Source organism: Hemitrygon akajei, chromosome 2 (assembly GCF_048418815.1).
Source record: "Hemitrygon akajei chromosome 2, sHemAka1.3, whole genome shotgun sequence".
Lineage (NCBI taxonomy): Eukaryota > Metazoa > Chordata > Chondrichthyes > Myliobatiformes > Dasyatidae > Hemitrygon > Hemitrygon akajei.
In genome coordinates this window covers 178,198,372-178,223,543 of record NC_133125.1, presented here as the reverse complement: position 1 = coordinate 178,223,543, position 25,172 = coordinate 178,198,372, and the positions used below count along the sequence as shown (strand labels likewise).

Sequence of the window (25,172 nt, the reverse complement as noted above, 5' to 3'; positions counted from 1 at the left end):
TTAAGAAGCCTGACTGACTCAGGGTCCATCTTTATTACCAAGAACACATTGTAAATTGATGCTTATGTGAAATAATTTGTGTAGAACTGTTACTATGGCTTTCAAACTAATTAGTTTTCATTTATCCAAAGGCACCAGAAGATGGATATCTGTCAGTAATGTTGGTTTTCTCATTGTCGTCGTCATTGCTACAATTTCCTGGATGGCGTTTAAAGGTATGTGCTGAAATATTATTCTGTATTTCCATGTAAATGATGAACTCTGTTCTCTGGAGTTTGGTTGGAATGAAGAGAGTATCTCAGTCAGGATGTTGTGAACTGCTTTACCAGGACCACCAGCACCTGAAGTCCTCAGTCCCACAGCTGAAGTCCTTTCCCACAGGGGGATCTGCTGGAGGTTTAGACTTTAATGGCATTTCACTGATGCTCATGGAACTGAAGGCAAAATGTTGACCTGAGCAGACAGTTGCCTCAATGGGACAAGGCAGAGTGTGGGGATAATTTGCAGGAGATTATGTGACTCATGTTGGGAGAATGAGACTAATGGTGTCCTGCAAGGATCTGTGTTTGGATTACAACTTGTCTCAGATTGACGGAGGGGTGGCAGGTTGCATGACCACATTTAGCAGTGAAGCAAGGAGAAGTGGGAGCAGCTTTGTGGTCAACAGGGATTAATAGATGGGAATGAGCAAAACCAGGGATAAATGCCACTCTTCAGCCAGACAAATTCATCTGGGCATCAGGATTCTGACAAGTCCTTAATAGGTCTTGGAGACAGAGAGGAATTTTGTGTCCCAAATCACAGGAAGGAGAAATTGGTCTTTGAGGATTCTGGTGTACATTTACTGAGCAGAATCTGCAGAAACTAAGGCTGTGCTGAATGGATCTGAGACAGTTAAAGGGTGAAGTAGTTAAATTTTACAAGAAGACAAATTTTACAAGAAAAAGAGCTTTGACCAGCATCAGAATCTAGACATCAGAAGTTAGGAGAGGAGGGTACATCAATCTGGTTCATTTCTCGAGGATAAAAGGCAGCAGCAGGTGACGGTTTAGTGACAAGTCGCCAATCAGTGTTTGGGATTGATTAGCGAGAGCAAGTTAAAGGAAGGCAGGGACAAGCACAGTGTCCATCGTCTCAGTGGACATTGTCAGAGTGGTGATCTCGAGACTTTAGCTCTTCGAGGCTTCACTCAGAGAAAGCAATGGAAAGAAAAACGAGTTTTTTTTTCCCCTTCTCTTCTTTATATATGCCCAGTTAGGACAGCAGAGATGTCAGGCAGGATAGTGAAATGCTCCCCTTGTGTGATGTGGGAAGGCAGAGAGACCTCCAGTGTCCCTGTGACTACAACTGCAAGAAGTGCATCCAGCTGCAGCTTCTAACAAACAGTGTTAAGGAATTGGAGCTGGAACTGGATGAATTCCAGATCATTCGTGAGGCTGAGGGTAGATAGATAGGACATATCGAGTGGTAGTTACACCCAAGATGCAGGACACAGGAAACTGGGTGAAAGTCAGGAAGGGGAAAGAGGTTAAGGAACCAGTGTAGAGTACCCCTGTGGCCATCCCCTTCAACAACAGGAATATCACTTTGGTGAGACCAATACAGAAGGGACGGTTTGTACCTGAACTGGAGAGGGAAGGTTCGTTAATGCTTCATGGTGGGATTTAAACTGGAGTTGCAGGGAGATGGGAACCAGAGTGCCAGAACAGTTAGTGGAAAGGTTGTGTTGGCAGATGTTTGTACAACCACAGATAAAGATAGAAATCAAAAGATTGTGTATGGTGTAACTAGTGTCCTGAGCTTCATATATTTCAATGCAGGAAGTATTGTATGAAAGGAGGATAATGGTGACCAGAGTTGTCCCACAGGGGTCTGTATTGGGACCGATTCCTTTCACGTTATATGTCAATAATTTGGATGATGGAATTGATGGCTTTGTTGCAAAGTTTGCAGATGATATGAAGACAGATGGATTGGCAGGTCGTTTTGAGGAAATAGAGAGGATACAGAGGGTCTTAGACAGATTAGGAGAATGGGCAAAGAAATGACAGATGGAATACAGAGTCGGGAAGTGTATCGTCATGCTCTTTGCTGGAAGAAGGGAAAGGGTTGACTATTTTCTAAATGGAGAGAAAATACAAAACAATGAGGTGCAATGGGGCTTGAGAGTCCTTGTGCAGGATTCCCCAAAGGTTAATTTGCAGGTTGAGTCTGTGATGAGGAAGGCAAATGCAATGTTAGCATTTATTTCAAGAGGACGAGAATAGAATCAGAATCAGGTTTATTATCACCGGCATGTGACGTGAATTTGTTAACTTAGCAGCAACAGTTCAATGCAATACATAATCTCACAGAGAGAAAAAAATTAAAACATAATAATAAATAAACAAATTTCATGTCACATGTCGGTGATAATAAACCTGATTCTGATTCTGAATAGCGATGAGGAGGAATTGTTCAGACAGAGAGTGGTAAATCTGTGGAATTCTTTGCCACAGGCAGCTGTGGAGGCCAAATCTTTGTGTACGGCATATTTAAGGAAGAGGTTGATAGATTCTTGATTGGTCAGAGCATGAAGGGATATGGGGAGAAGGCAGAGATTGGGGCTGAGAGGAAAATTGGATCAGCCATGATGAAATGGCAGATCAGACTCGATGGGCCAACTGCCTAATTCTGCTCCCATATCTTAAGATCTTATGGTCTGAATAAAAGGTCACGGGGAGATAGAGAGTCCTGCTGCTGCTTGAGGGCATCTGGGACTGGGAAACTTGGGGCAGGAAATTTAATTGCAGAATATTGGTTTGTTCCAGTGTTTTACAACTGTGAATCCCTTTTCCTGGGGTGAAGAAGGAGTAACACACACTGTACAAATGTAACCAGGCACTGTGGGTGCCGGTTACCGCACCCTCATGCCCCATCATTTCCACATCCCCTCCCACACAGACTGCACGAGATCATTGGCAGAGATCTGCTCTTGAACAGAGTGTGATGAAAGGTGTGTGAAATTGGAGAAGGTCACTGCTGTCCCTCTTCACAGGAAATTAGCTGAGTTTTTCAGTTCATGTGGGCATCAGCCTTCTGTTCAAGAGGCAGCATTCTCTCCTCTTATCACCTTGATTTGGTTACAGATACAGTTATTCAACTGTTTTTAATTGCAGGCCTCAGACCAGAGGATGTAGGAGTTGCCGTTACATCGATGGTGGGACTGGTGTTTTCTACAGCATATGCTATTATATTCATGTGCTGGACAAGGAAAGGATCTCCAGGTACCTGTTACTGTCTAATTTGCATTTCAGCAGAAATACCAAGTGACTCATGTTGATAAAATGAACTCCTCCCACACCCCCTCCCATCCCCACAGAGTCTCTGGATTCCTGTGGTACCCAGAATGCAATTGTCCTACATGATTGACAGGTTGAGATATGAAGTGGTGACACAGAATGTCTGGAGTTGTTCTGGAGTCAACTCTGACCCGACTGCAGAGGGGGTTTTAGGAGAAGTGACCCTGAGGAGGGAGTGCCATTGAAAAATACAGCACCGAAACAGTCTTGTCGACCCATCTAGTCCATGTCAAACCACGTAAACTCCCATCGACCTCCAGCAGGACCATAGCCCTCCGTACCCCCACCGTCCATGTACCGATCCAAACTTCTCTTCAACGTTGAAATCGAGCTTGCAAGCTCCACTTGTGCTGACAGCTTCTTCCATGTTCTCACAACTTTCATGTTCCCCTTAAACTTTTCACCTTTCACCTTTAACCTGTGAACTCTTGATTGTAGTCCCACCTAACATCAGTGAAAAGACTTGTTTGCCTTTACCCTGTCTATACCCCTGATAATTGTGTGTGCCTCTGTCAAATCTCCTCTCAATATTCTACATTACAGGGAATATAATCCTAACCTGATCAATCTTTCCATATCACTCAGGTCTCTCAGAGTGTAAATTTCCTCTGCACTCTCTCAATCTTGTTTACATCTTTCCTGTAGGTAGGTGACCAAAACTGCACGCAATACTCCAAATTAGTCCTCACCAACGTCTTGAACAACTTCAACATAGCATCCCATCTCCGGTACTCAGCACTCTGATTTGTGAAGGCCAAAGTGCCAAAAACTGTCTTTATGACCCTATCCACCTGTGACTCCACTTGTCTGCAACAAATTCCATCTGCCATTTTTCAGCCCATCTTACCCCTTCCTCATGCTACCCTGCCAGGGGATGGGGTCCCTCTTGTCCTCACCTACCACCCTGCCAGACATCACATCCAGCACATAATACTCTGGAACTTCTGCCATCTCCAACAGGATCCCACCACCAAGTACATCTTTCCCCCCCCCCACCCATTTTCTGCTTTCCACAGGGATCAGTCCCTATGCAACTCCCTTGTCCGTTCATCCCTCCCCACTGATCTCCCTCTTGGCACTTATTCCTGCAAGTGGAACAAGTGCTTCACCTGCCCCTACCCGTCCTCCCTCACTACCATTCAGGGCCCCAAACAGTCTTTCCGGGTGAGGCGACACTTCACCTGTGAGTCTGTTGGGGTCATATACTGTATCCGGTGCTCCCGGTGTGGCCTCTTTTATATCGGTGAGACCTGACGTAGATTGGGAGCCCGTTTCACCGAGCATCTATGCTCCATCTGCCAGAAGAAGCAGGATCTCCCAGTGGCCACCCATTTAATTCCACTTCCCATTCCCATTCTGATATGTCAATCCATGGCTTCCTCTAGTCGTGCTGAGGCCACACTCAGGTTGGAGGAACAACACCTTATATTCCGTCTGATAGCCTCCAACCTGATGTCATGAACATCGATTTCTCTAACTTACGGTAATGTCCTCCACTCTCCTTCACCATTCCCCATCCCCCTTTCCCTCTCTCACCTTATCTCCCTGCCTGCCCATTGCCTCCCTCCGGTGCTCCTCTCCCCTTTTCTTTCTTCCCTGGCCTTCTGTTCTCTCCTATCAGACTCCCCCTTCTCCAGCCCTGTATCTCTTTCACCAATCAACTTCCCAGCTCTCTACGTCATCCCTCCCCCTCCTGGTTTCACCCGTCACCTTATGTTTCTTTCTCCCCTCCCCCACACCTTTTAACTCTACTCCTCAGCTTTTTTTCTCCAGTCCTGCTGAAGGGTCTTGGCATGAAACACCGACTGTACTTTTTCCATAGATGCTGTCTGGCTGCTGAGTTCCTCCAGTATTTTGTGTGTTGCTCGGACTTCCAGCATCTGCAGCTTCTCTCTTGTCTGCGCCTGGAATAACCCTCCTTTTTTTCATAACCAGGCCTCAATATCTCTGGAAAACCAAGGTTCCCTACACCTGTTGTCTTTACCTTTTAATTCCGATAGTCACATACAAGGTCAGCACTTTCAAAGTTTCATTTTTGAAGGTCTCACACTTACCAAGTATGCTTTTGCCAGGAAACAGCCTGTCCCAGTCCATACTTCCCAGATCCTTTCTGATACCTTCAAAGTTGGCCCTTCTCCAATTTTGAATCACAACCCGTGGACCAGTCCCATCTTTTGGTAAATTTGCTTTGAATCTAATGGCATTGTGATCACGCGATGCGAAGTGTTCACCTACACAAACTCCTGTCACCTGCCCTGTCTCATTCCCTAAGAACAGATTAAGTATCGCACATTCCCACATTGGGACTTCTACGTACTGACGAAGGAAACTTTCCTGAACAACAATGACAAACTCTATCCCATCTAGTCCTTTTACACTGTGGGAGTCTCTGTCAATGTGTGGAAAGTTAAAACCACCTTCTTTGCAAAAGTCAACGATCTCGCTGCAACTTTGTTCCTCTAAACAAAGTTTCAGAGTTTGCATATGGTAATGTATACCACACCCCCATTTCCTCATCCTCTGAGTTCGTACAGCACTCAGTGGTTAGGTCCTTTTCAGCTCTTTCTGCTGATTGCCTCTCTGCTCTTCTCCTACTAGGTGTAGGGTCCATGTCAGGCTCTCGGCCAACACGTACCTCCTGCCCTGGAGGTAGAAGTTGATCCCAATGGAGAATTTTGACAAGGCCATTCCCAGCTTCTGGCTTCACCCAGGAAACTGGCGCATTTGACATCTGGCTGTCCGCTATGTAAGGCGTAGACACCCAGTTATCAGCCAACTTCTGCTTCCTCCAAATAGATCAAATGCAGGACTTACAGTACTCTTCAACCTCAGGCTTCATTCGGGGCCAATAGAACCGATCTCGGACCGATCTGTAGGTCTTGTTGTAAAAAAAAATTGCTTATAAGGATGATTCGTAAGGGCAGTGAGATCTGTATTTACTGACAAGTACCTTTATTGTTTCAACTAACAAGAACATGAATTCGTACACTAAATAACTCGTGTTCACCCCTGCTAAGTATCCCTGACTGTCTCGAACAGTGAAAGAATAGCCAAGGTATTACCCGGGCAAAGGAGTTTACGCTGGCCAGGTGTTCCTCGTTGTCCCGATTCACTCACCACGTGTTTCACACAGGGTTCCTCACGCTTGTATCTGCGATGGTTATTCTTCAAAGTTACCAGTACCAGCACACACAAAGCATCCACTTTTATATCCATTCCTTATCAATTCAAATATCACATTCCAGTGTCATTGGACACAGGTCTTGTGTCTGTCCTTCAACACCTTGTTATTGTCTCTGCTCCAAGCCAGAATGAATTTATTGCCCTCTTCCCATCAAGTGACAGTCGATAATTTATGTTCTCAATCAGCAATGAACTCGAATCACTTCAGGCAGGCATCAACTCTAACATTCACAAACCTGCATGTTATATCCAACCAAAGAACATCTCACAAATAACTTCTTATTGGAAATTATCTCCAGTCCAGCAGATTATCTGAAGTATCATTGTGTCTTCTTTAAAACATTGATCAAGCCCAGCATGTCAAGCTCACAAAATGGAGAATAGAGTGTCTTCACAAAATGGCAGCCTCCATCCCCAAGCATGTGGCAGGAACAAAGACAAATAGTCTGTCTACTTCCACTGTCCTTGATTCATTTGAATTGACTGATTTGTAGATTGTCATTCTCTCTGGCCAACAGTCTTGTCAAACCCCAAATAACCAGAATCATCATGAAGTGACTTCAACACAATCCTCTGATGCTTCTCAGGCAAAACCAACTGGGAACGCTGAGTCCTGTCTGGAGGAGACGTGACCCTGTATAAAACCTGGTTCCTCAACTCCAGTTTGTTCCATTCCCTCATCAGTAGGGGTAGGGTAGGGTGTTTCATCTTTTCAACTTGGGCCATATCCCCTTCTGTAACAGATAACCAAATGGCACCTATACAAGGGTTGTCTCACTGGCTACTGCCAATTCCACAGGACTCAAGGCAGGCAACTGCTTTGTATCCAGAGCTGTCAAGTTGCAATAAACTTGTGGAATGGCACAACCCGAAGCTCCAAAATGATCCACAGCTCTATCCTGCCACAGCCTTGCTGCTGATTTCCTTGTGGTAGAAGGCTGGCACATTGCTTTAACACCAGAGGCAGGAACACTCTCCCACTCTCCGTCCATTTCCAGAACCTCATGTGACCGTCGAGACGATGAATCCACACCAATGTTCTGATTCCCCAGCCGATATTTCAGGCTGAAATCATAAACAGACAATGCTGCTGACCAACGGTGACCTGTGGCATCCAACCTCACCAAGGTCAGGATTGTTGTCTGTCCTCACCTCCAACTTGGCACCATATCGATAGTCACCTAACCTATGCACCACAACCATTTTCAATGCCAGAAACACCAATTTGTGCATAGGGTAGTTTCGTTCAGAGGGTGACAGACTCCAGCTGATGAAACCCTCGGGGCTGGTGTCGGTGTGCAGGACGTACGGCAACTGGGGGTTTCCAAAGCTCAACACAGGTGCTTTAGTCAGCAGCTCTTTCAGCAGCTGAAAGACTCTTCACATTTGGCATCCCATCTTTCTACGAAATACTCCGAAGGACTAAGATAAACATTACTTTCTTCTCCTTTTGTTCTCCTCCCTTTATTCCCCAAGGGAAGGCAACCACACAGAAGCTGATTCAAAGGGTGGCGTACTTTGGAGTAATCCTTCACAAATCTCTGGTAGAACCCACAGAATCCATGGAATGAGAGTAGAGTTCTTAAATTCTTGGGCCTTGGCCATGTGGTCAGATACATAGATATTCCATCCTGAGAGACTATGTACCCGACGTAATTGACTGACATTGTGCAGAACTGGCATTTGTCCAGTGACAGTTTTAACCCTTCAGCTTTCAGGTGGTCCAGCACCTTCATTAGTCTCATCTTGTGCTCCTCCAGTGTGAACTCGAACACTATGAGATCATTCATGTACACCAGTACCTCAAGCAAGTTCATGTCCCAACAGTCCTCTCCATGAAATGTGCACAGTGTTGGAGATCATATCTTCCAAAATTTGGGTGTGTCCCTTACTCATGGCACCAGCTCCTCATCTCCAATCTCCAGTAGAACTTCCCATCTTGGAATCCTTTGAATCACGCCTTCCCGTCGGATCAAATCCTGCGGCTGCCTCTCCTGATCCTCTCCTCTCTCCATCTCCCACTAAAAGACCAAGAACACCACCAGTGTCCGTCACAAATGTCCCTCCACCCAGATTTCTCCAGAACCTTCTCCCAATTCCACCATCCTGATTGGCTGACTGGTAGTCCATGTCAATTGCAGCACTTGATCACTGGGATAATACGACTGAGCTTATTTACAGTCGGGTCTTGTCTCATTGGCTCAGTGTGTACACAGAGAGACTGCAGTCTTCCTGCCATTTCCATCTTCACAGCCTGAGGACAATGGATACCCAGGTTTTACAACATATTTCCAGAACTAACGACAAGGTCTTTAGTCTCTCCAGGGATCTGCACGCACTGACAGTGGAGTGAACTCTCTGAACCTCCCTCACTGCATTGCTCTGACACCTGGTCCTTTTCCAACCTGGTGGGATTGTCTCATGTTTAGGACATTCATGATCACAGCCAACCTGACCAATCCCAGTCCATGTCTGTTCTCTAGAACACTTGTCCACTGAAACATATGTAGAACTGTTTGTGTTGATCAGTTTTGAAACAGTTTGAAACAGTTCTAATGTTGTTGTTCATTTCTCCCTGTGGACTCTAGGAGACAAGCAGTGGTGGTGGTGCCTGAATATTTGTAACATTGTGGCTCTTGTCTTCATCCTCATTGCCCTCATTTGCTGGATTGTGTCTAAAGGTATGAGCACAAATATTCTTAAATTACATTAAAATGGTCGCTGTGTTACTCAGTGCAGGAATGGAATGAGTATCTCAGTCAGTACATTGTGAACTGCTTTTTATGGAACACCAGCACCTGCCGTCCTCAGCCCCACAGTCTACAGCTGGGGACTGGGAGACCTGCTGGAGGTTTGACCCAATATAGATCGGTTACAGACAGTGTGTCAGGGATTTTTCCACCAAGTTGAAAGCAAGAATTTGAGCTTTGTCGTATCGGGATTATCCCCCAACGTGCAGGGAAGCAGAAGGCCAGGAGAATTGGGGAAAAGGGGAGCTTTTCATAGATACTGGCGCCAATGCTGGGATGGCAAGAACTGTGCCAACTGGATAGAGTCCACCTGAGGTAGGACCTGTGTTGTAATGAGAGGGAGGGTGGTAAACGGGGAGCTGGCAAAGTCCATAATCGGTAAGAAGGGGGAAGGATCTACAAGAAAGTAAGCATTCTAAATATAAACAGAACAGAAGTGAAAGGATTACTGGAGTTCAGAAATGGTTAATGTTAAAATGAGAGGAAATCCTGTTCAAACTGAGTCAAACATTCTCTTCAGCAATGCAGTGCTCGGGGAAATTCTGTACTGGGGGAAACCAGACACGGTAGTAATGGAAAGGGGACAGAGAATTGAGCTTTGCAGAGTACAGCAAGGGTAGAGAAGGTGAAGAGGCAGAGTGGTGCTGTTTCTCAGGAACAGTATGAAGGGAAAATGAAAAAGTGATGTTAGTGTTGGTGATGAGTCCAATTCCTCCGTCCTCACCAGACCCTCCCCTCAACAGTAGGTGGGACTGGAGCAGGAAGGGACGTCTCCATCTCCTGCAGTGGTGGATATCGGGAGAAGTCTGGGCCCAGTTGGTGCTTTCTCTGCTTCTGCCCATTGATCACTGTGGGCGGTGTGAAGGATTCGGGAGGTGGGGGAGAGGTCTGATGGCAGGGGGAGTGTTTCCGTACATCGTCACATTGTGTCAGGTTGGATGTGGCCAAACAAAGTTATTGAAGATCTGAGTTTTATGTTAATTGGCTCTGCAATTAATCACATGGTTTTATTGGTGATAAATTGAGAGCCTGAAGTGTGTTCTCACATTTAAAGTGGGAATTCCAGACCAAACTTGAATTGTAGAAGGATGCTTGACAAATAGGAGAAAATCTGCAGATGCTGGACATCCAAATCAATGCAGACAAAATGCTGGAGGAGCTTCAACTTGCCGACAGACACAACAGGTCAACAACAGATGCCATTTCACTGGCTCTTCACTCAGCCCTGGAACATCTGGACAGTGAAGTTGCAAACATCAGGATGCTCTTCATTGACCACAACTCAGCATTCATCACTATCATCCTCTCGAAGATCATCACTAAGTTCCAAGACCTAGACCTTAATACTTCTTGTACAACTGAATCCTCAATTTCCTCACTTGTAGACTCTAGTCAGTTCGGATTGGGAGCAACATCTCCTCTGCAATCACATCTGTACAGGTGTGCCACAAGGCTGTGTGCTTCGCCCACTGCTCCACTCGCTTCATTGAATTGAATTGACTTTATTTCTTACATCCTTCATGTACATGAGGAGTAAAAATCTTTACGTTACGTTTCCATCTAAATGTGCAATGTGCAATCATAGTAAACTTAATATAATTGATAATAAATAGAACAGACAATGTAATATAGAGTACACTCAATTCAGTGTGAGTTCATCAGTCTGATGGCCTGGTGGAAGAACCTGTCCTGGAGACTCTTGGTCCTGGCTTTTTTGCTGCGGTACCGCTTCCCGGATGGTAGCAGCTGGAATAGATTGTGGTTGGGATGGCTTGGGTCCCCAATAATCCTTCGGGCCCTTTTTACACACCTGTCCTTGTAAATGTCCTGAATAGTGGGAAGTTTACACCTACAGATGTGCTGGACTGTCGGCACCACTCACTTGTGACTGTGAGGCTAAGCACAGATCCAATGGCATTTTAAAGTTTAAAGTGGTCAGGTTGGCACCGGGTCCAATGCTCCCTCAGTCAACATCTTCCAGTAAGCCCACAAAAATGTCTTTTACGTCTGTTTTTCATATTTAATGTGTTTCTGCACCTGTTAGAGCCAGTGATTTAGTCTGGAGATTGTTTGTGTGATCCAGCACTTCACTCTCTTCAAGAAGATTCCAGGAAGCAAGCATGTACTCGGAAGGCCTCAAGGTGAAGAAACTTTGAGACGGGATGTGAGCCAATGTTCGACTCCATTTCACCGATTAAAGCGCGAGGAAGATTGAGATATAGAGATGAATGCCGAAGGAACGCGAGAGCTCAGTGCCGACTACCTTCCTTTTGATCAGACAGACAGACAAACGTACTTTATTGATCCCAACGGAAATTGGGTTTCATTACAGTCGCACCAAACAAGAATAGTGTAGACAATATAGCAATATGAAAACCATAAATAATTAAATAATAATAGGTAAATTATGCCAAGTGGAAATAAGTCCAGGACCAGCCTATTGGCTCAGGGTGTCTGACACTCCGAGGGAGGAGTTATAAAGTTTGATGGCCACAGGTAGGAATGACTTCCTATGACGCTCAGTGTTGCATCTCGGTAGAATGAGTCTCTGGCTGAATGTACTCCTGTGCCTAACCAGTACATTATGGAGTGGATGGGAGTCATTGTCCAAGATGGCATGCAACTTAGACAGCATCCTCTTTTCAGACACCACCGTCAGAGAGTCCAGTTCCACCCCCATGACATCACTGGCCTTACGAATGAGTTTGTTGATTCTGTTGGTGTCTGCTACCCTCAGCCTGCTGGCCCAGCACACAACAGCAAACATGATAGCACTGGCCACCACAGACTCGTAGAACATCCTCAGCATTGTCCGGCAGATGTTAAAGGACCTCAGTCTCCTCAGGGAATAGAGACGGCTCTGACCCTTCTTGTAGACAGCCTCAGTGTTCGTTGATCAGTCCAGTTTATTGTCAATTCGTATCCCTGGGTATTTGTAATCCTCCACCATGTCCACACTGACCCCTTGGATGGAAACAGGGGTCACCGGTGCCTTAGCCCTCCTCAGGTCCACCACCAGCTCCTTAGTCTTTTTCACATTAAGCTGCAGATGATTCTGCTCGCACCATGTGACAAAGTTTCCCACCGTAGCCCTGTACTCAGCCTCATCTCCCTTGCTGATGCATCCAACTATGGCAGAGTCATCAGAAAACTTCTGAAGATGACAAGACTCTGTGCAGTAGTTGAAGTCCGAAGTGTAGATGGTGAAGAGAAAGGGAGACAGGACAGTCCCCTGTGGAGCCCCAGTGCTGCTGACCACTCTGTCTGACACACAGTGATCGCAGTGGGGAAGGAGTCTGTGAGCAGCCTATCACTGTGTGGCTCACAGAGGCAGGCGGGGAGGCCTCTGCACTCGCGGGGTGTCTCCCTCTTCGTTGTAGAAGGAAGATGTTTCCGTGGTTCCGTGTTATGGATTGGACTACTGTGTTTATGGACCTGTGGACTTTGACAGATTTATGGTTTTTATATTCTGCATTTCTCACCCATTTCTTTCTGAGACGAGGGTTTGGGGTCAATATTCTTGTTCTGTTTGGTGCATGAAAGTGGGGGGTGTTGGGTTTGATGTTTCTCCCTGAACAAATTTCACGTTCTTTTTGTTTTGTGGCAATCTGGAGAAGATGAGTCTCAGAGTTGTAATGGATACACTCTTTGATAATAAACGAACTTTTAACCTTTGATGACACCACTGTTGTTGGCCAGATCAAGGTGGTAATGAATCAGCATATCGGAGGGAGATTGAAAACCTGGCTGAATGGTGTCACAACAACAACCTCTCACTCAGCATCAGAGAAACAAAGAGCTGATTATGGATATAGGAGGAAGAATCCGGAGGCCCATGAGCCAGTCCTCCTTAGAGTGGATAGAGTCAGTAACTTTAAATTCCTGGTTTTATCACATCAGGACCAGCATGTAGGTGCCATCACAAAGAAGGCATGGCAGCTCCTTGACTTAGGAGTTTGCAAAGATTCAGCATGTCATTTAAAACTTTGACAAACTTCTATAGATACACAGTGGAGAGTATCCTGACTGGTTGCATCATGGTCTGGTATGGAAATGCAAGAGTCCAGAAAAAGTGGTGGACACAGCCCAGTCCATCACTGGCAAAGTCCTTCCCACCAGTGAGCACATCTTCGAGTACTGAAACAAGAAAGCAGCATCCATCACCAAGAACCGCCACCGTACAGGACAAGCTCTCTTCCGACTGCTGCCATCGGGCAGGAGGTACAGGAGCCTTAGGTCCCACACCACCAGCTCCAGGAACAGTTACCCTCAACCATCAGGCTCCTGAACCAGTGTGGATAACTTCACTCACCTCAGTACCAAACTGATCCACAAACTATGGACTCACTTTCAAGGACTCCACAACTCGTGCTTCTTTTAGTTTCACAGTTTGTCTTCTGTTGAACTGGCTGTTTGTCTGTCTCTGTTTGTGTGTAGTTATTCACTGATTCTATTGAACTTCCCTGTTCTACTGTGAATGCCTTCAAGAAAGTGAATCTTAAATTAGTAAACAGTGACGTATACACACTTGGGTAATGAATTTACTTTGTACTAACTTGTTGCTTTGTCTCATAAATGCCATTGGACATATGACTGTGTTAAATGTATGTTTAAACTGGGAGTGGGTGTGGAGAATCAGTGTGAACTTACTCAGTGGGTTCACTTCTGTCCATTTCAGATCAAAGCTGCAAGATCAACATTCCAATCTGGATCATATTGACTGTTTCAGCGATCACATTTTTGATGGTGTTATCCAGATTCTTTCCAGTTTGCAGTAAGTATCAAAATCAAAGCATTTTCTGAAGATCTCAATCACTGTGAAAACTTTCCCATGGTCTCACCATCACTTCAGCTTCTAAAGGGAGCCTTTGTGGGGAAATCTCCAGCACATTATCAACTCTGTCCCAACTGGCTGCTGTCACTCGGGAACAGATCTGGCCCGAATTTTACTGTTTCTGTTGGAAGTTCTGCTCAGAGATGCTGGAATCTCACAGTCGGTGAGCTGATGGGGTTTCGGTCTCCTGCTGGAGTGTGGAAGTCTGGAACTTTTAGGCTGAGTTCAGGTGATTTCCTTCCGTGCCTGCCGGGAAATTATTGGAGGGAATTCTAAGGCATTGAAGTTGTGTACAATTGGAAAGGTCAGGATCTGATTATGGATTTGTCAGTAAGTCCCAGAGTCAGGGAAACCCAATCTCTCTAATCTGAGGAGACAGCAAAGAAAATTGATGAAGGCAATGTGAAAGATGTTCTCCATGTGGACTTCAGTAAGTCTTTTGACATGGTCCCACATGACAGACTGATCCAGAAGCCTAACACACCCGGGATCCAAGGTAACAGAAGGCAGAGGTCGTGTTGGAAGAAAGTTTATTTCTGATCTGAAGTCTGCACCTACTTGAGGATTCCAAGTTCATAGCAACACACACAAAATGCTGGAGGAATGCAGCAGGTCAGGCAGTATACATGGAAATGAATAAATAGTTGGTTTCAGACCTAAACCCTTCTTCAGGACTGGAAGGGAAGGGGACGGAAGCCAGATAAGGTGCTGCTGAAGGGGAAGGAGTACAAGCTACAATGTGATATGTGAAGCCAGGTAGGTGGGGGAGTGGGATGAGGTGATAGTTGGAAAAGGGCTGGAGAAGGAAACTGACAGGAAAGGAGAGTGCACCATGGGAAAAAGAGAAGGAGGAGGGGCACCAGTGGGTGGTGATAGGCAGGTGAGGAGAAGAGAAGAGGTAAGTGGAGGGTGGTGCCAGAGTGGGTATAGTAGAAGAGGGAAGAGGAGGGGAAAAGTACTGGAAGTTGGAGAAATCGTTATTCATGCCATCAGGTTGGAGGCTACCAGATGGAATAATGGGTTTTGTTCCTCCAGCCTGAGAGTGGCCTCACATTACAGTGGAGGAGGCCTTGGACCGACATGTCAGAATGGGGAATAGAATTTAAATGGTTGGCCACTGGAAAACTCTGCTTGTTTGCAGATGGAGGGAAGGTTCTCAACAAAGTGTTTCCCGATCTGCATCGTGTCTCAGTAACGTAGAGGAGGCTGCATCAGGACACCAGTTACAGTAAACAAGCCCAATAGATTGGAGATGAAGTGTTGCCTCACCTGGGGGCAATACATTGGTGCCTCCGACCGAGCTGAGTGATGAGGTGAATGGGCAGGTTTAACACCTCTTTCACTCGCAGGGATGTGCCAGGAGGGAGATTAATGGGGAGGGGTGAATGAACAAGGGAATCACAGAAAGCAGAAAGGTGAGGGGGAGGTAAAAATGTCGTTTGGTGGTTGGGTCCCATTGAAGATGGCAGAGTTTGCAGAGAATGATCTGCTGGATGTTCGTGAGTGGTAGCTGAGGACAAGGAGAACTTTACCCCTGTTAAGGGGCTGAGATGATGTGGTGAGGGTGGATGTCCAGGAAATGGAGAGGATGCAGGTGAGGGTAGCATCAATTGTAGGGGAAGGAAAACCCTGTTCCTTGAAGTAGGACTTCTCTGATGTCCCGGCAAGGGAAACCTCATCCTGGGAATAGATGTGGTGGCATTTTTACAGGAGACTGGGTGGGAGGAGCTGCAGTCAAAATAGCCAAGGGAGTCAGTAGGATTATGAAAGATATCAGTAGATAGTTTATTCCTAGAGATGGAGACAGATAGATCGAGAAAGGAGAGAGAGGTGTCAGAAATGAATGAAGTGAATATAAGGGCAGGGTGGAAGTTGGAGACAACTATCCAAGTTCATAGTTCTCTTAAAGAAGCCTTAATGTGGATAAGAGGGTGATAGTGTGGAGAAGAATGTAGACAGCATGCTTGTCTTCATAATTTGGGCCATAAAATATAAGAATTGGGACACTAAGTAAGGTCAGAAATTGAACGATGGGCTGGATGAATTCATGGTGGAGAAGCTGGGACAGTGGCAAATGTTCAGGTTCTTGGGTCATTGGGATCTCCTCTGGGGATGGAGGCAACCTGTAGAAGATAGACAGTATACACTTGAGCCAGAAAGGGGTCAATATCCTTACAAGAGTGTTTGGGAGTGGGATGGGACTCTGAGCTGGAGCAAGACATGGGGATAAAGCAGTAACTTGCAAGAGCAAGTTTAGTCATCTGGATAGCCAGGGTAGTCTATTATAGCACAGAGGCAAAATTCACCAGGGCGAAGAATGCAGGACTGAAGGTGTTGTATTTAAATGCATGTATCATTCGGAATATGGTGCATGAACTTGTGTCGCAATTAGAGATGGTCAATATGACATGGTGGGCATCACTGAGTCATGGCGGAAAGAAGGCCCAAGCTGGGAGCTTAACATTGAAGGATATACTTTGTATTGAAAGGAAAAGCAGGAAGACAAAGGCAGTAGTGTGGCTCCGTTGGTAAGAGATGGAATTACATCTTTAGAAAGAGGTGACATGGGGTTAGAGAATGTTGAATCTTTGTGGATGGAGATAAGAAATTACAACGGTAAATAAAAACCATTATGGGAATCATATTTAGGCCTCAAAATAGTAGCCAAGATGTGGGGCTAAGATTGCAAAGAGAGCTGAAGAAGACATGTAATAAGGGTAGTGACACAATTGTAAGGGTAGACTTCAATATGCAAGGGGATTGGGAAAATCAGGTTGGCGTCGGATTGTAAGAGAGGGAATTGTTGAATACCTACAAGATGACTTTTTAGAGTAGCTTGTGCTTGAGCCTACTTGGGGAAAGGTTATCTTAGATTGGGTGTTGTGTAATAACCCAGATCTTATTAGGGAGCTTAACGTAAAGGAACCCTTAGGAGACAGTAATCATAATATGATTGGATTCATACTGCAATTTGACAGTGAGAAGCATAACTCACATGTATCAGTATCACAAGGGAATAAAGGGAATTACAGAGGCATGAGAGAGGAGTTTGCCCAGGTGGATTGGAGGAGGCTATTGGTGGGGATGACGGCAGACCAAAGATGACTGAAGTTTCTTGGTCTAGTTCACAAGGCCCAGGACAGATATGACCCACAGAAGAGGAAGTTCTCAAATAGCAGGGGTAGGCAACCGTGGCCAACAGAGAAAGTTAAAAACCGCATTAAAGCCAGGGAAAAGTCATATGAGGTAGCAAAAGTGAGTGGGAAGTTGGATGATTGGGAAGCTTTTAAAATCCTACAAAAGGCAACTAAAAAAGCTATAAGAAGGGAACAGATGAAATATGAGGGTACACTAGCCAATGATATAACACGGGATACCAAAAGTTTTTTCACTTATAGAAAGAGTAAAACGGAGATGACAGTTGATACGGGACCACTGGAAAATGATGCTGGGGAGGTAGTAATGGGGGAGAATGAAATGGCAGATGAGCCTATTGGGTACTTTGCATCTGTCTTCACTGTGGAAGACACGAGCAGTGTGCCAGAGTGTCAGGGAGCAGGAGTGAGTACCATTGCTATTACAAAGAAAAACGTGCTAGACAAACTGAAAAGTCTTAATGTGGATAGGTCACCTGGACCAAATGGACCATATCCCAGAGTCCTGAGAGATGTTGCTGAAGAGATAATGGATGCATTGGTCATGATCTTTCAAGAATCACTTGACTCTGGCATGGTCCCAGAGGACTGGAAGATTGCAAAAGTCACTCCACTCTTTAGGAAGGGAGGAAGTCAAAAGAGAGGAAATTTTAGTCCAGTTAGCTTGACCTCAGTGGTTGGGTAAGTGTTGGAGTCTATTATTAATGCTGGGGTTTCGAGGTACTTGGAGACTAATGATAAAATAAGTCAAAGTCAGCATTCTTTCCGTGAAGGGAAACCTTGCCTGCCAAATGCGTTAGAGTTCTTCGAGGAAGTAACAAGCAGAGTGGACAAAGGAGAGGCAGTGGATGTCATTTACTTTGATTCTCAGAAGGCATTTGATAAGGTGCCACACATGAGGCTGCTTAACAAGATAAAATCCTATGGCATTACAGGAAGGATACTGGTATGGATAGAGGAATGGCTGACAGGCAGGAGGCAGCAAGTTAGAATAAAAGGGGCCTTTTCTGGTTGGTTTCCGGTGACTAGTGGTGTTCCTCAGGGGTCAATATTGGGATCGCTGCTTTTCACATTGTTTGTCAGTGATTTAGATAATGGAATTGATGGTTTTGTGGCAAAGTTTGCAGATGATATGAGATAGGCGGAGGGTTAGTGCTGAGGAAGCAATGTGATTGCAGCAGGACTTAGACAAATTGGGAAAATGGGCAAAAATGTGGCAGATGGAATACAGTGTTGGGAAATGTATGATAATGTATTTTGGTAAGAGGAACAAACGTGTGGACTATTATCTAAATGGGAAGCAAATCTGTGCGTATACTTAAGGCAGAAGTTGATCGTTTCCTAATTGGTCAGGACATTATGGCGACAAGGCAGGTGTATGGTTGAGTGGAATCAGGGATCTACCATGATGAAATACAAAGCAGACTCGATGGGCTGAATGGCCTAAATCTGCTCCTATGTCTTATGGCCTTTTAGATTTTGCACATCCATACTCACATCTTTCTACAGATGCACTACAAGCATCACTGCTTGGTACGGAAACTGCATTGCGGTGGACAGGAAGGCTCTACAATGGATAGTCAAAGCCGCCCAACCCATCTCTGGCACCAGCCTACCTGCCATCAGGTGGCTTTGGCTCTGGTGACTATAATTCTTTTAATTTTAAGGTAGTGATGGAAAAGGATAGCATAGGCCCACAGGGTAGATCCAAAACTGGAGCAGGGCTCATATTGAGAAAATTAGCCAGGATCCAACAGGTGTTGATGGGAAGGGGTTGTTTGATGGGTAAGAAGCAAATGGAACACGTGGGGGGATTTTAAGAGAGTGGTAAGTGGAATTTAACATGCTGACCATCTTCAGTCAGGATATTGAGTAGAGGAATTGGGACATTATGCTGCAGTTGTATAAGTCATTGGTAAGGCCACACTCGGAGTACTGTGCACAGTTTTGTTCAGCCTGTTATAGGAAAGATGTAATGAAACTAAAACGAGTGCAGAAAAGACTTACAAGGATATTGCCAAGACGAGAGTTATAGGGAGAGGCTGGCCAGGCTGTCTTTATGGATTAGGACATAGCTGTCAGTACCTCCAGTTGACCTCTGTCTGTTTGTGTGTTTCCCCCTCGCTGTCAGTCTGTGGTTTTGTATTGCCGTGTGCTCCTGTCCCCGCTCCTGCTCTACTCCAGCCTCTGTATTACTGACTACTCCCTCTCTCACCTGTTTCTCATTATTACCTGTGTTGCTGCCACCTGTATCTATTGCTCAGTGTATTTCAGTCCTGTGTTTTCACCTGCTTGTTGCCAGATTGTGCCGGAGAGTTTTCCTGAGCCTTTCCACCATTTGTATCTGTACTCTGGCTGTCTGTCTGAATATCGACTCAGCCTGTTTCCTGATTCTGGTTTTTGGATTTCTCTGTATGTTTTGATCTCTGCCTGAACTTTGATGTACCTCAGGATTTGTTACTCAATTGGTATCACTGTTGGCACAGTACTGGGTCTGAGAATGGATCCCTGTTCCAGTGCCCTGACAATAGGGGAAAGAGGCCATATGGAAATGTTTAAAATAATGAGAAACATAGACAAGGTGGATGGAATCAGCCTTCCCCAGGGAGGGGAGCCCAAAACCAGGGGGGCAGAGATTTAGGGTGAGAGGGGAAAGATTTAACAGGGATCTGAGGAGCAACTTTTTCACACAGAGGTTGGTGAGTAGATGGAATGAACTGCCAGAGGAAGTGGTTGTGGGAAGTACAATCTTTTCATGTGGGAAATACTAGGATCGGTACATTCCGGGACAGTGCTTGGAGGGATATGGGACAAATACAGTAAATTGTTCCGAGCTGGGAGAACAATGTGCTCAGCATGGACTGGTTGGGCTGAAGGGCCTGTACCCATGCTGTATTCTCTATGATTCTACATTGCAACTTTACAAACACTGGATAGGCCACACTGGGAGTACTGTGTGTAGTTCTGGTCACAACACTACAGGAAGGATGTGGTTGCACTGGAGAGAGTGCAGAGGAGATTCTCCAGGATGTTGCTGGATTGGAGGAGTTTGGTTCTGGGGAGAGATTGCATCGGCTGGGCTTGGTTTCCCTGGAGTGAAGGCAGCTGAGGAGTGAAGGCAGCTGAGGAGTGACCTTTATAAGTATACAAGGTTGTGAAAGGCACAGATGGGGTAGAGAGTGAAAATCATTTCCCATGGTATGGCAGGGGTATCAAAAACAACTTTTGGGTTTAAGCTGAGAAGAAGGAGTTCTAAAGGAGATGTGTGGGATTAGTTTTTAAAACAATGATTGAAATCTGAAACACACTGTCAGAGGAGAACACGTTATGTTTAATATTGCAAGAAGGATTTACAAAGGCATTTAAATAGACAGGGTTTAGAAGGGTATGGACCTCGTGGACAAATGGGATTGGTGTCGATGGGCAAAATGCACAGCATGATGAGATGGGCCAAAGGGCCTGTTTCTGTGCTGCACAAATCTGTGACTCAGCTGTGAATAAATGGTCGGTTAAAATAGCAACAAATAATCTTCAACAATGTATTTCATTCATCTGGAATTTATAAAGGATTATTTCATTAATTACAGGCAGAAACGAAGGAACTAATGAGAACAACCATGCTGATAAAAAACAGGTATTTTGTTCATATAAATTCCTGCAGTTTTCTTGTAAATAGTTTGTAAATTCACTGTTATTTCTCCCTCTCTCAATTCACACATGTATAAACTCACTGGAATCTTCCTGCAGTATTTATAACACCACTTTCTGTCCATTTTAGGATCATGGAGAAGAGCAGGAATTACAAACTCTCAGCCCAGGTCACGAAGCTGAACCTGAAAATCATCCGGTCAGTTAGAAGGGACACGGCAGCCTTCAGTTCCAGAGGTGACTGTGAGGGCAGGTTCTGTGTCCCTGCTGTAGACTGGAGCCTGGAAAATCCTTCCCTCCAACAGTGGGAACATGGTGCTCTGCAGCTGTAACTTGTCTCACCCTGAGTGAGAATAAAACTGCACTCATTTCAGCTCTCAGCTTCCGGTGAGAAATTCAATCCTTGATAATCTGGCAAAATTCTCATTGGCACCGGAATCATTTTAAGGAACCATGAAAGAGGAGCCCAGAGGGGCTCGGTCCACAAGACCTTATGGGTTTGTCTCTGATTTAGATCTCTGGAAGGAGCAATAACTACATAACATGTGCTTCAGAAGACAGTCCTGACTGCAATCTGGGACATCAAATGCAGGCTCCCACACACAGCTGAACTGCTTTGCCTGATGAAGACAATCACAATCAGGTTTATTGTCACTGTGTTATGAGATGAAATTTGTTGTTTTGTGACAAGGTCACTGCCTCTCAGATTCCTCGCCTCGGGATCATTCATTGCTGATCTCTACCACATCTCACACTTTACTCCTTGCTGCTGCCTGGCTGGAGCCCTGGAGGGTCACCAAGGCCCCCTTGTACAACAAGCACCTCTTGTGGTTAATGTTCCCCACCAGAATGACAAGGTCTCTCTGAGTCCCTCTCCTTTCCCATCATTTCCAATCTGTTTGTGAAGCAGCAGCACTTCCTATTGCTTGTATTTGTTAGTGCCATCGAGGCTGACTTCCCCTGTCGTAGCAGAGAGGTGAAGTGCTGGCAGCTGAGAGAGATCAAACTGAACATCCCGATGTCACCATTTTCACTCTCGGCCATGGCATTGCTCTTCCACCACGTCGGTGTTACAGGAGTTACCCTTTGTACCCTCGCAGGAGTCAGTTGGAACTGGAGTTCCTCTGTTCACCTGTTTACTGGAATCTGTGCAATGAGATCACCCGGCTACAGTTTCAGGACAATAATCCCCATTCATACACGGATCGTTAACCCTGAGTATAATAATGAGGACGGCATCATCCAACTCGGAGTGACACATCAGTGATGAGCATTTTCTTCATCAATCTACAAACATCCAACTATTACTCCTGGGCCATCCTGCGAAGGGTCACAGAGTCACACAGCACAGAAACAGGCCCTTCGGCCCACTAAGTCCATGCTGACCTTGTTGCCCATCTCCACTGATCCCATTTGCAATCATTGTGGGATCTACATCAAATTTGTCATTTTCCTGCCCAGATTGTCTGCTGTCAGTCAAACTGAGGACAGTGTGTAGACTCCACCCCACCTTTGTGTTGTTGTATCAGACTAAACCAGTGAATCCAAGCCCAGAAATCCTTTCCATTTTGTACAAGTATTAAAACTGCTCTGGCTGTTACACTGATACTGTCATCAGAAATCCCATAAAGATTGTGATTTTCCCCAGTACCAATACCAGGTACAGCATTTCCTCACAAAGTCCCTCCCACTTCTGTACAGTGAGCAGTGAAACTGAAATAAAACTCTATGAGTTTGAATGTTGTATTGGAGGGTGATTTTTGGGATATTTTAATCCTATGCTGTATGTACATGTGTACATTTGTATTTTAAACATGTTACCTGATGCCTCTTTATGACCATTGCTGATTAAATAAACCACTTCTGTTTTGCTGTTGGTGATAATTCTTTAATGGGATCAGTCTAACTATGAGATTCGGTGACCATAACTGCACACAATACTCCAAATTCAATCTCACCAATGCCTTATACAACCTCACCATAACATTCCAACTCTTATACTCAATACTTTGATTTATAAAGGCCAATGTACCAAAAGCTCTCTTTACTACCCTATCTACCTGTGACACCACTTTTAGGGAATTTTGTGTCTGTATTCCCAGATCCCTCTGTTCTACTGCACTCCTCAGTGCCCTACCATTTACCTTGTATGTTCTACCTTGGTTTGCCCTTCCAAAGTACAATAACTCACATTTGTTTGTATTTAACTCCATCTGCCATTTTTCAGCCCATTTTCCAGCTGGTCCAAATCCCTCTGCAAGCTTTGAAAACCTTCCTCACTGTCCACTACACCAGTGGTCCCCAACCACCGGGCCGCAAATCACGTGCTACCGGGCCGCCAGGAAATGATATGATTTGGCAGTATGAAACGATATGAGTCAGCTGCACCTTTCCTCATTCCCTGTCACTCCCACTGTTGAACACACGCGAGGTCATTATGCACGCTAAGTCAATACCCACGCGAGGTCATCAGTCACCTAAACGCAGTGACACCCTTGCGCCAGGGATCACTGGTTGGCCTCGGGTTACTGGCTGCCACATGCGGCCGGCGGGAAGTGCTGTTGCTACTGGCCTTATATGTTCTACCAAAGTGCAATACCTCACACTTGTCTGCATTAAACTCCATCTGCCATTTTTCAGCCCATTTTTCCAGCTGGTCCAGATCCCTCTGCAAGCTTTGAAAACCTTCCTCACTGTCCACTACACCTCCAATCTTTGTACCGTCAACAAATTTGCTGATCCAATTCACCACATTATCATCCAGATCATTGATATAGATGACAAATAACAATGGACCCAGCACTGATACCTGTGGCACACCACTTGTCACAGGCCTCCACTCAGAGTAGCAATCCTCCACTACCACTCTCTGGCTTCTTCCATTGAGCCAATGTCTAATCCAATTTACAACCTCTCCATGTATACCTAGCGACTGAATCTTCCTAACTAACCTCCCATGCAGGACCTTGTCAAAGGCCTTACTGAAGTCCATGTAGACAACATCCACTGCCTTCCCTTCATCCACTTTCCTTGTAACCTCCTCAAAAAGCTAATAGATTTGTTAAACATGACCTACCACGCACAAAGCCATGTTGACTCTCCCTATTAAGTCCCTGTCTATCCAAATACTCGTAGATTCTATCTCTGAGTACTCCTTCCAATAACTTACCTACTACTGACATCAAACTTACTGGCCTGTAATTTCCCGGATTACTTTTAGAGCTTTTTTTTAAACAACGGAACAACATGACCTATCCTCCAATCCTCCAGCACCTCACCCATAGATACCGACATTTTAAATATATCTGACAGGACCCCTGCAATTTCAACACTAGTCTCCTTCAAGGTCTGAGGGAATACCCTGTCAGGTCCTGGGGATTTATCTACTCTGATTTGCCTCAAGACAGCAAGCACCTCCTTCTCTTCAATCTGTATAGGTTCCATGACCTCACTACTTGTTTGCCTTATTTCCATTGACTCCATGCCAGTTTCCTTAGTAAATACAGATGCAAAAATCCCATTTAAGATCTCCCCCATTTCCTTTGGTTCCATACGTAGCCGACCACTCTGATCTTCAAGAGGACCAATTTTATCCCTTACTATCCTTTTGCTCTTAATATACCTATAGAAGCTCTTTGGGTTATCCTTCACCTTGACAACCAAAGCAACCTCATGTCTTTTAGCCCTCCTGATTTCTTTCTTAAGTATTTTTTTTGTATTTTTTTATACTCCTCAAGCACCTTACTTGCTCCCTGTTTCCTATACATGTCATACATCTCTCTCTTCTTTATCAGAGTTCCAATATCCCGAGAGAACCAAGGTTCCTTATTCTTATTCACTTTGCCTTTAATCCTGAAAGGAACATACAAACTCTGCACTCTCAAAATTTCTCCTTTGAAGGCCTTCCACTTACCAATGACATCCTTGCCAGAGAACAACCTGTCCCAATCCACACTTTTTAGATCCTTCCTCATTTCATCAAAATTAGCCTTTTTCCAGTTTAGAACCTCAACCCGAGGACCAGATCTATCTTTATCCATGATCAAGTTGAAACTAATCGTGTTATGATCACTGGAACCAAAGTGTTCCCCTACACACACTTCCGTCACCTGTCCTAACTCGTTTCCTAATAGGAGATCTAATATTCCATCCTCCCTAGTGGTACCTCTATATATTGATTTAGAAAACTTTACTGAACACATTTCACAAACTCTAACCTGTCTAGACCTTTAACAGTATGGGAGTCCCAATCAGTATGTGG

The 25,172-nt window shown here is 45.1% G+C and overlaps 1 protein-coding gene across 1 annotated transcript in view; it reads left to right on the top strand.

The window, feature by feature from the left end:
* The window catches only part of LOC140721468 (uncharacterized), an 88,169-nt gene extending 65,403 nt beyond the window's left edge, over positions 1-22,766 (top strand). The window contains exons 11-16 of the mRNA XM_073036294.1: positions 132-215; positions 3,159-3,266; positions 9,113-9,205; positions 13,953-14,048; positions 20,851-20,897; positions 21,042-22,766. Of these exons, the coding sequence (XP_072892395.1) occupies positions 132-215; positions 3,159-3,266; positions 9,113-9,205; positions 13,953-14,048; positions 20,851-20,897; positions 21,042-21,119 (506 nt within the window). The 3' untranslated portion in view covers positions 21,120-22,766. The remainder of the gene's footprint in view (positions 1-131; positions 216-3,158; positions 3,267-9,112; positions 9,206-13,952; positions 14,049-20,850; positions 20,898-21,041) is intronic.
* The last annotated feature ends 2,406 nt before the right edge of the window (positions 22,767-25,172 follow it).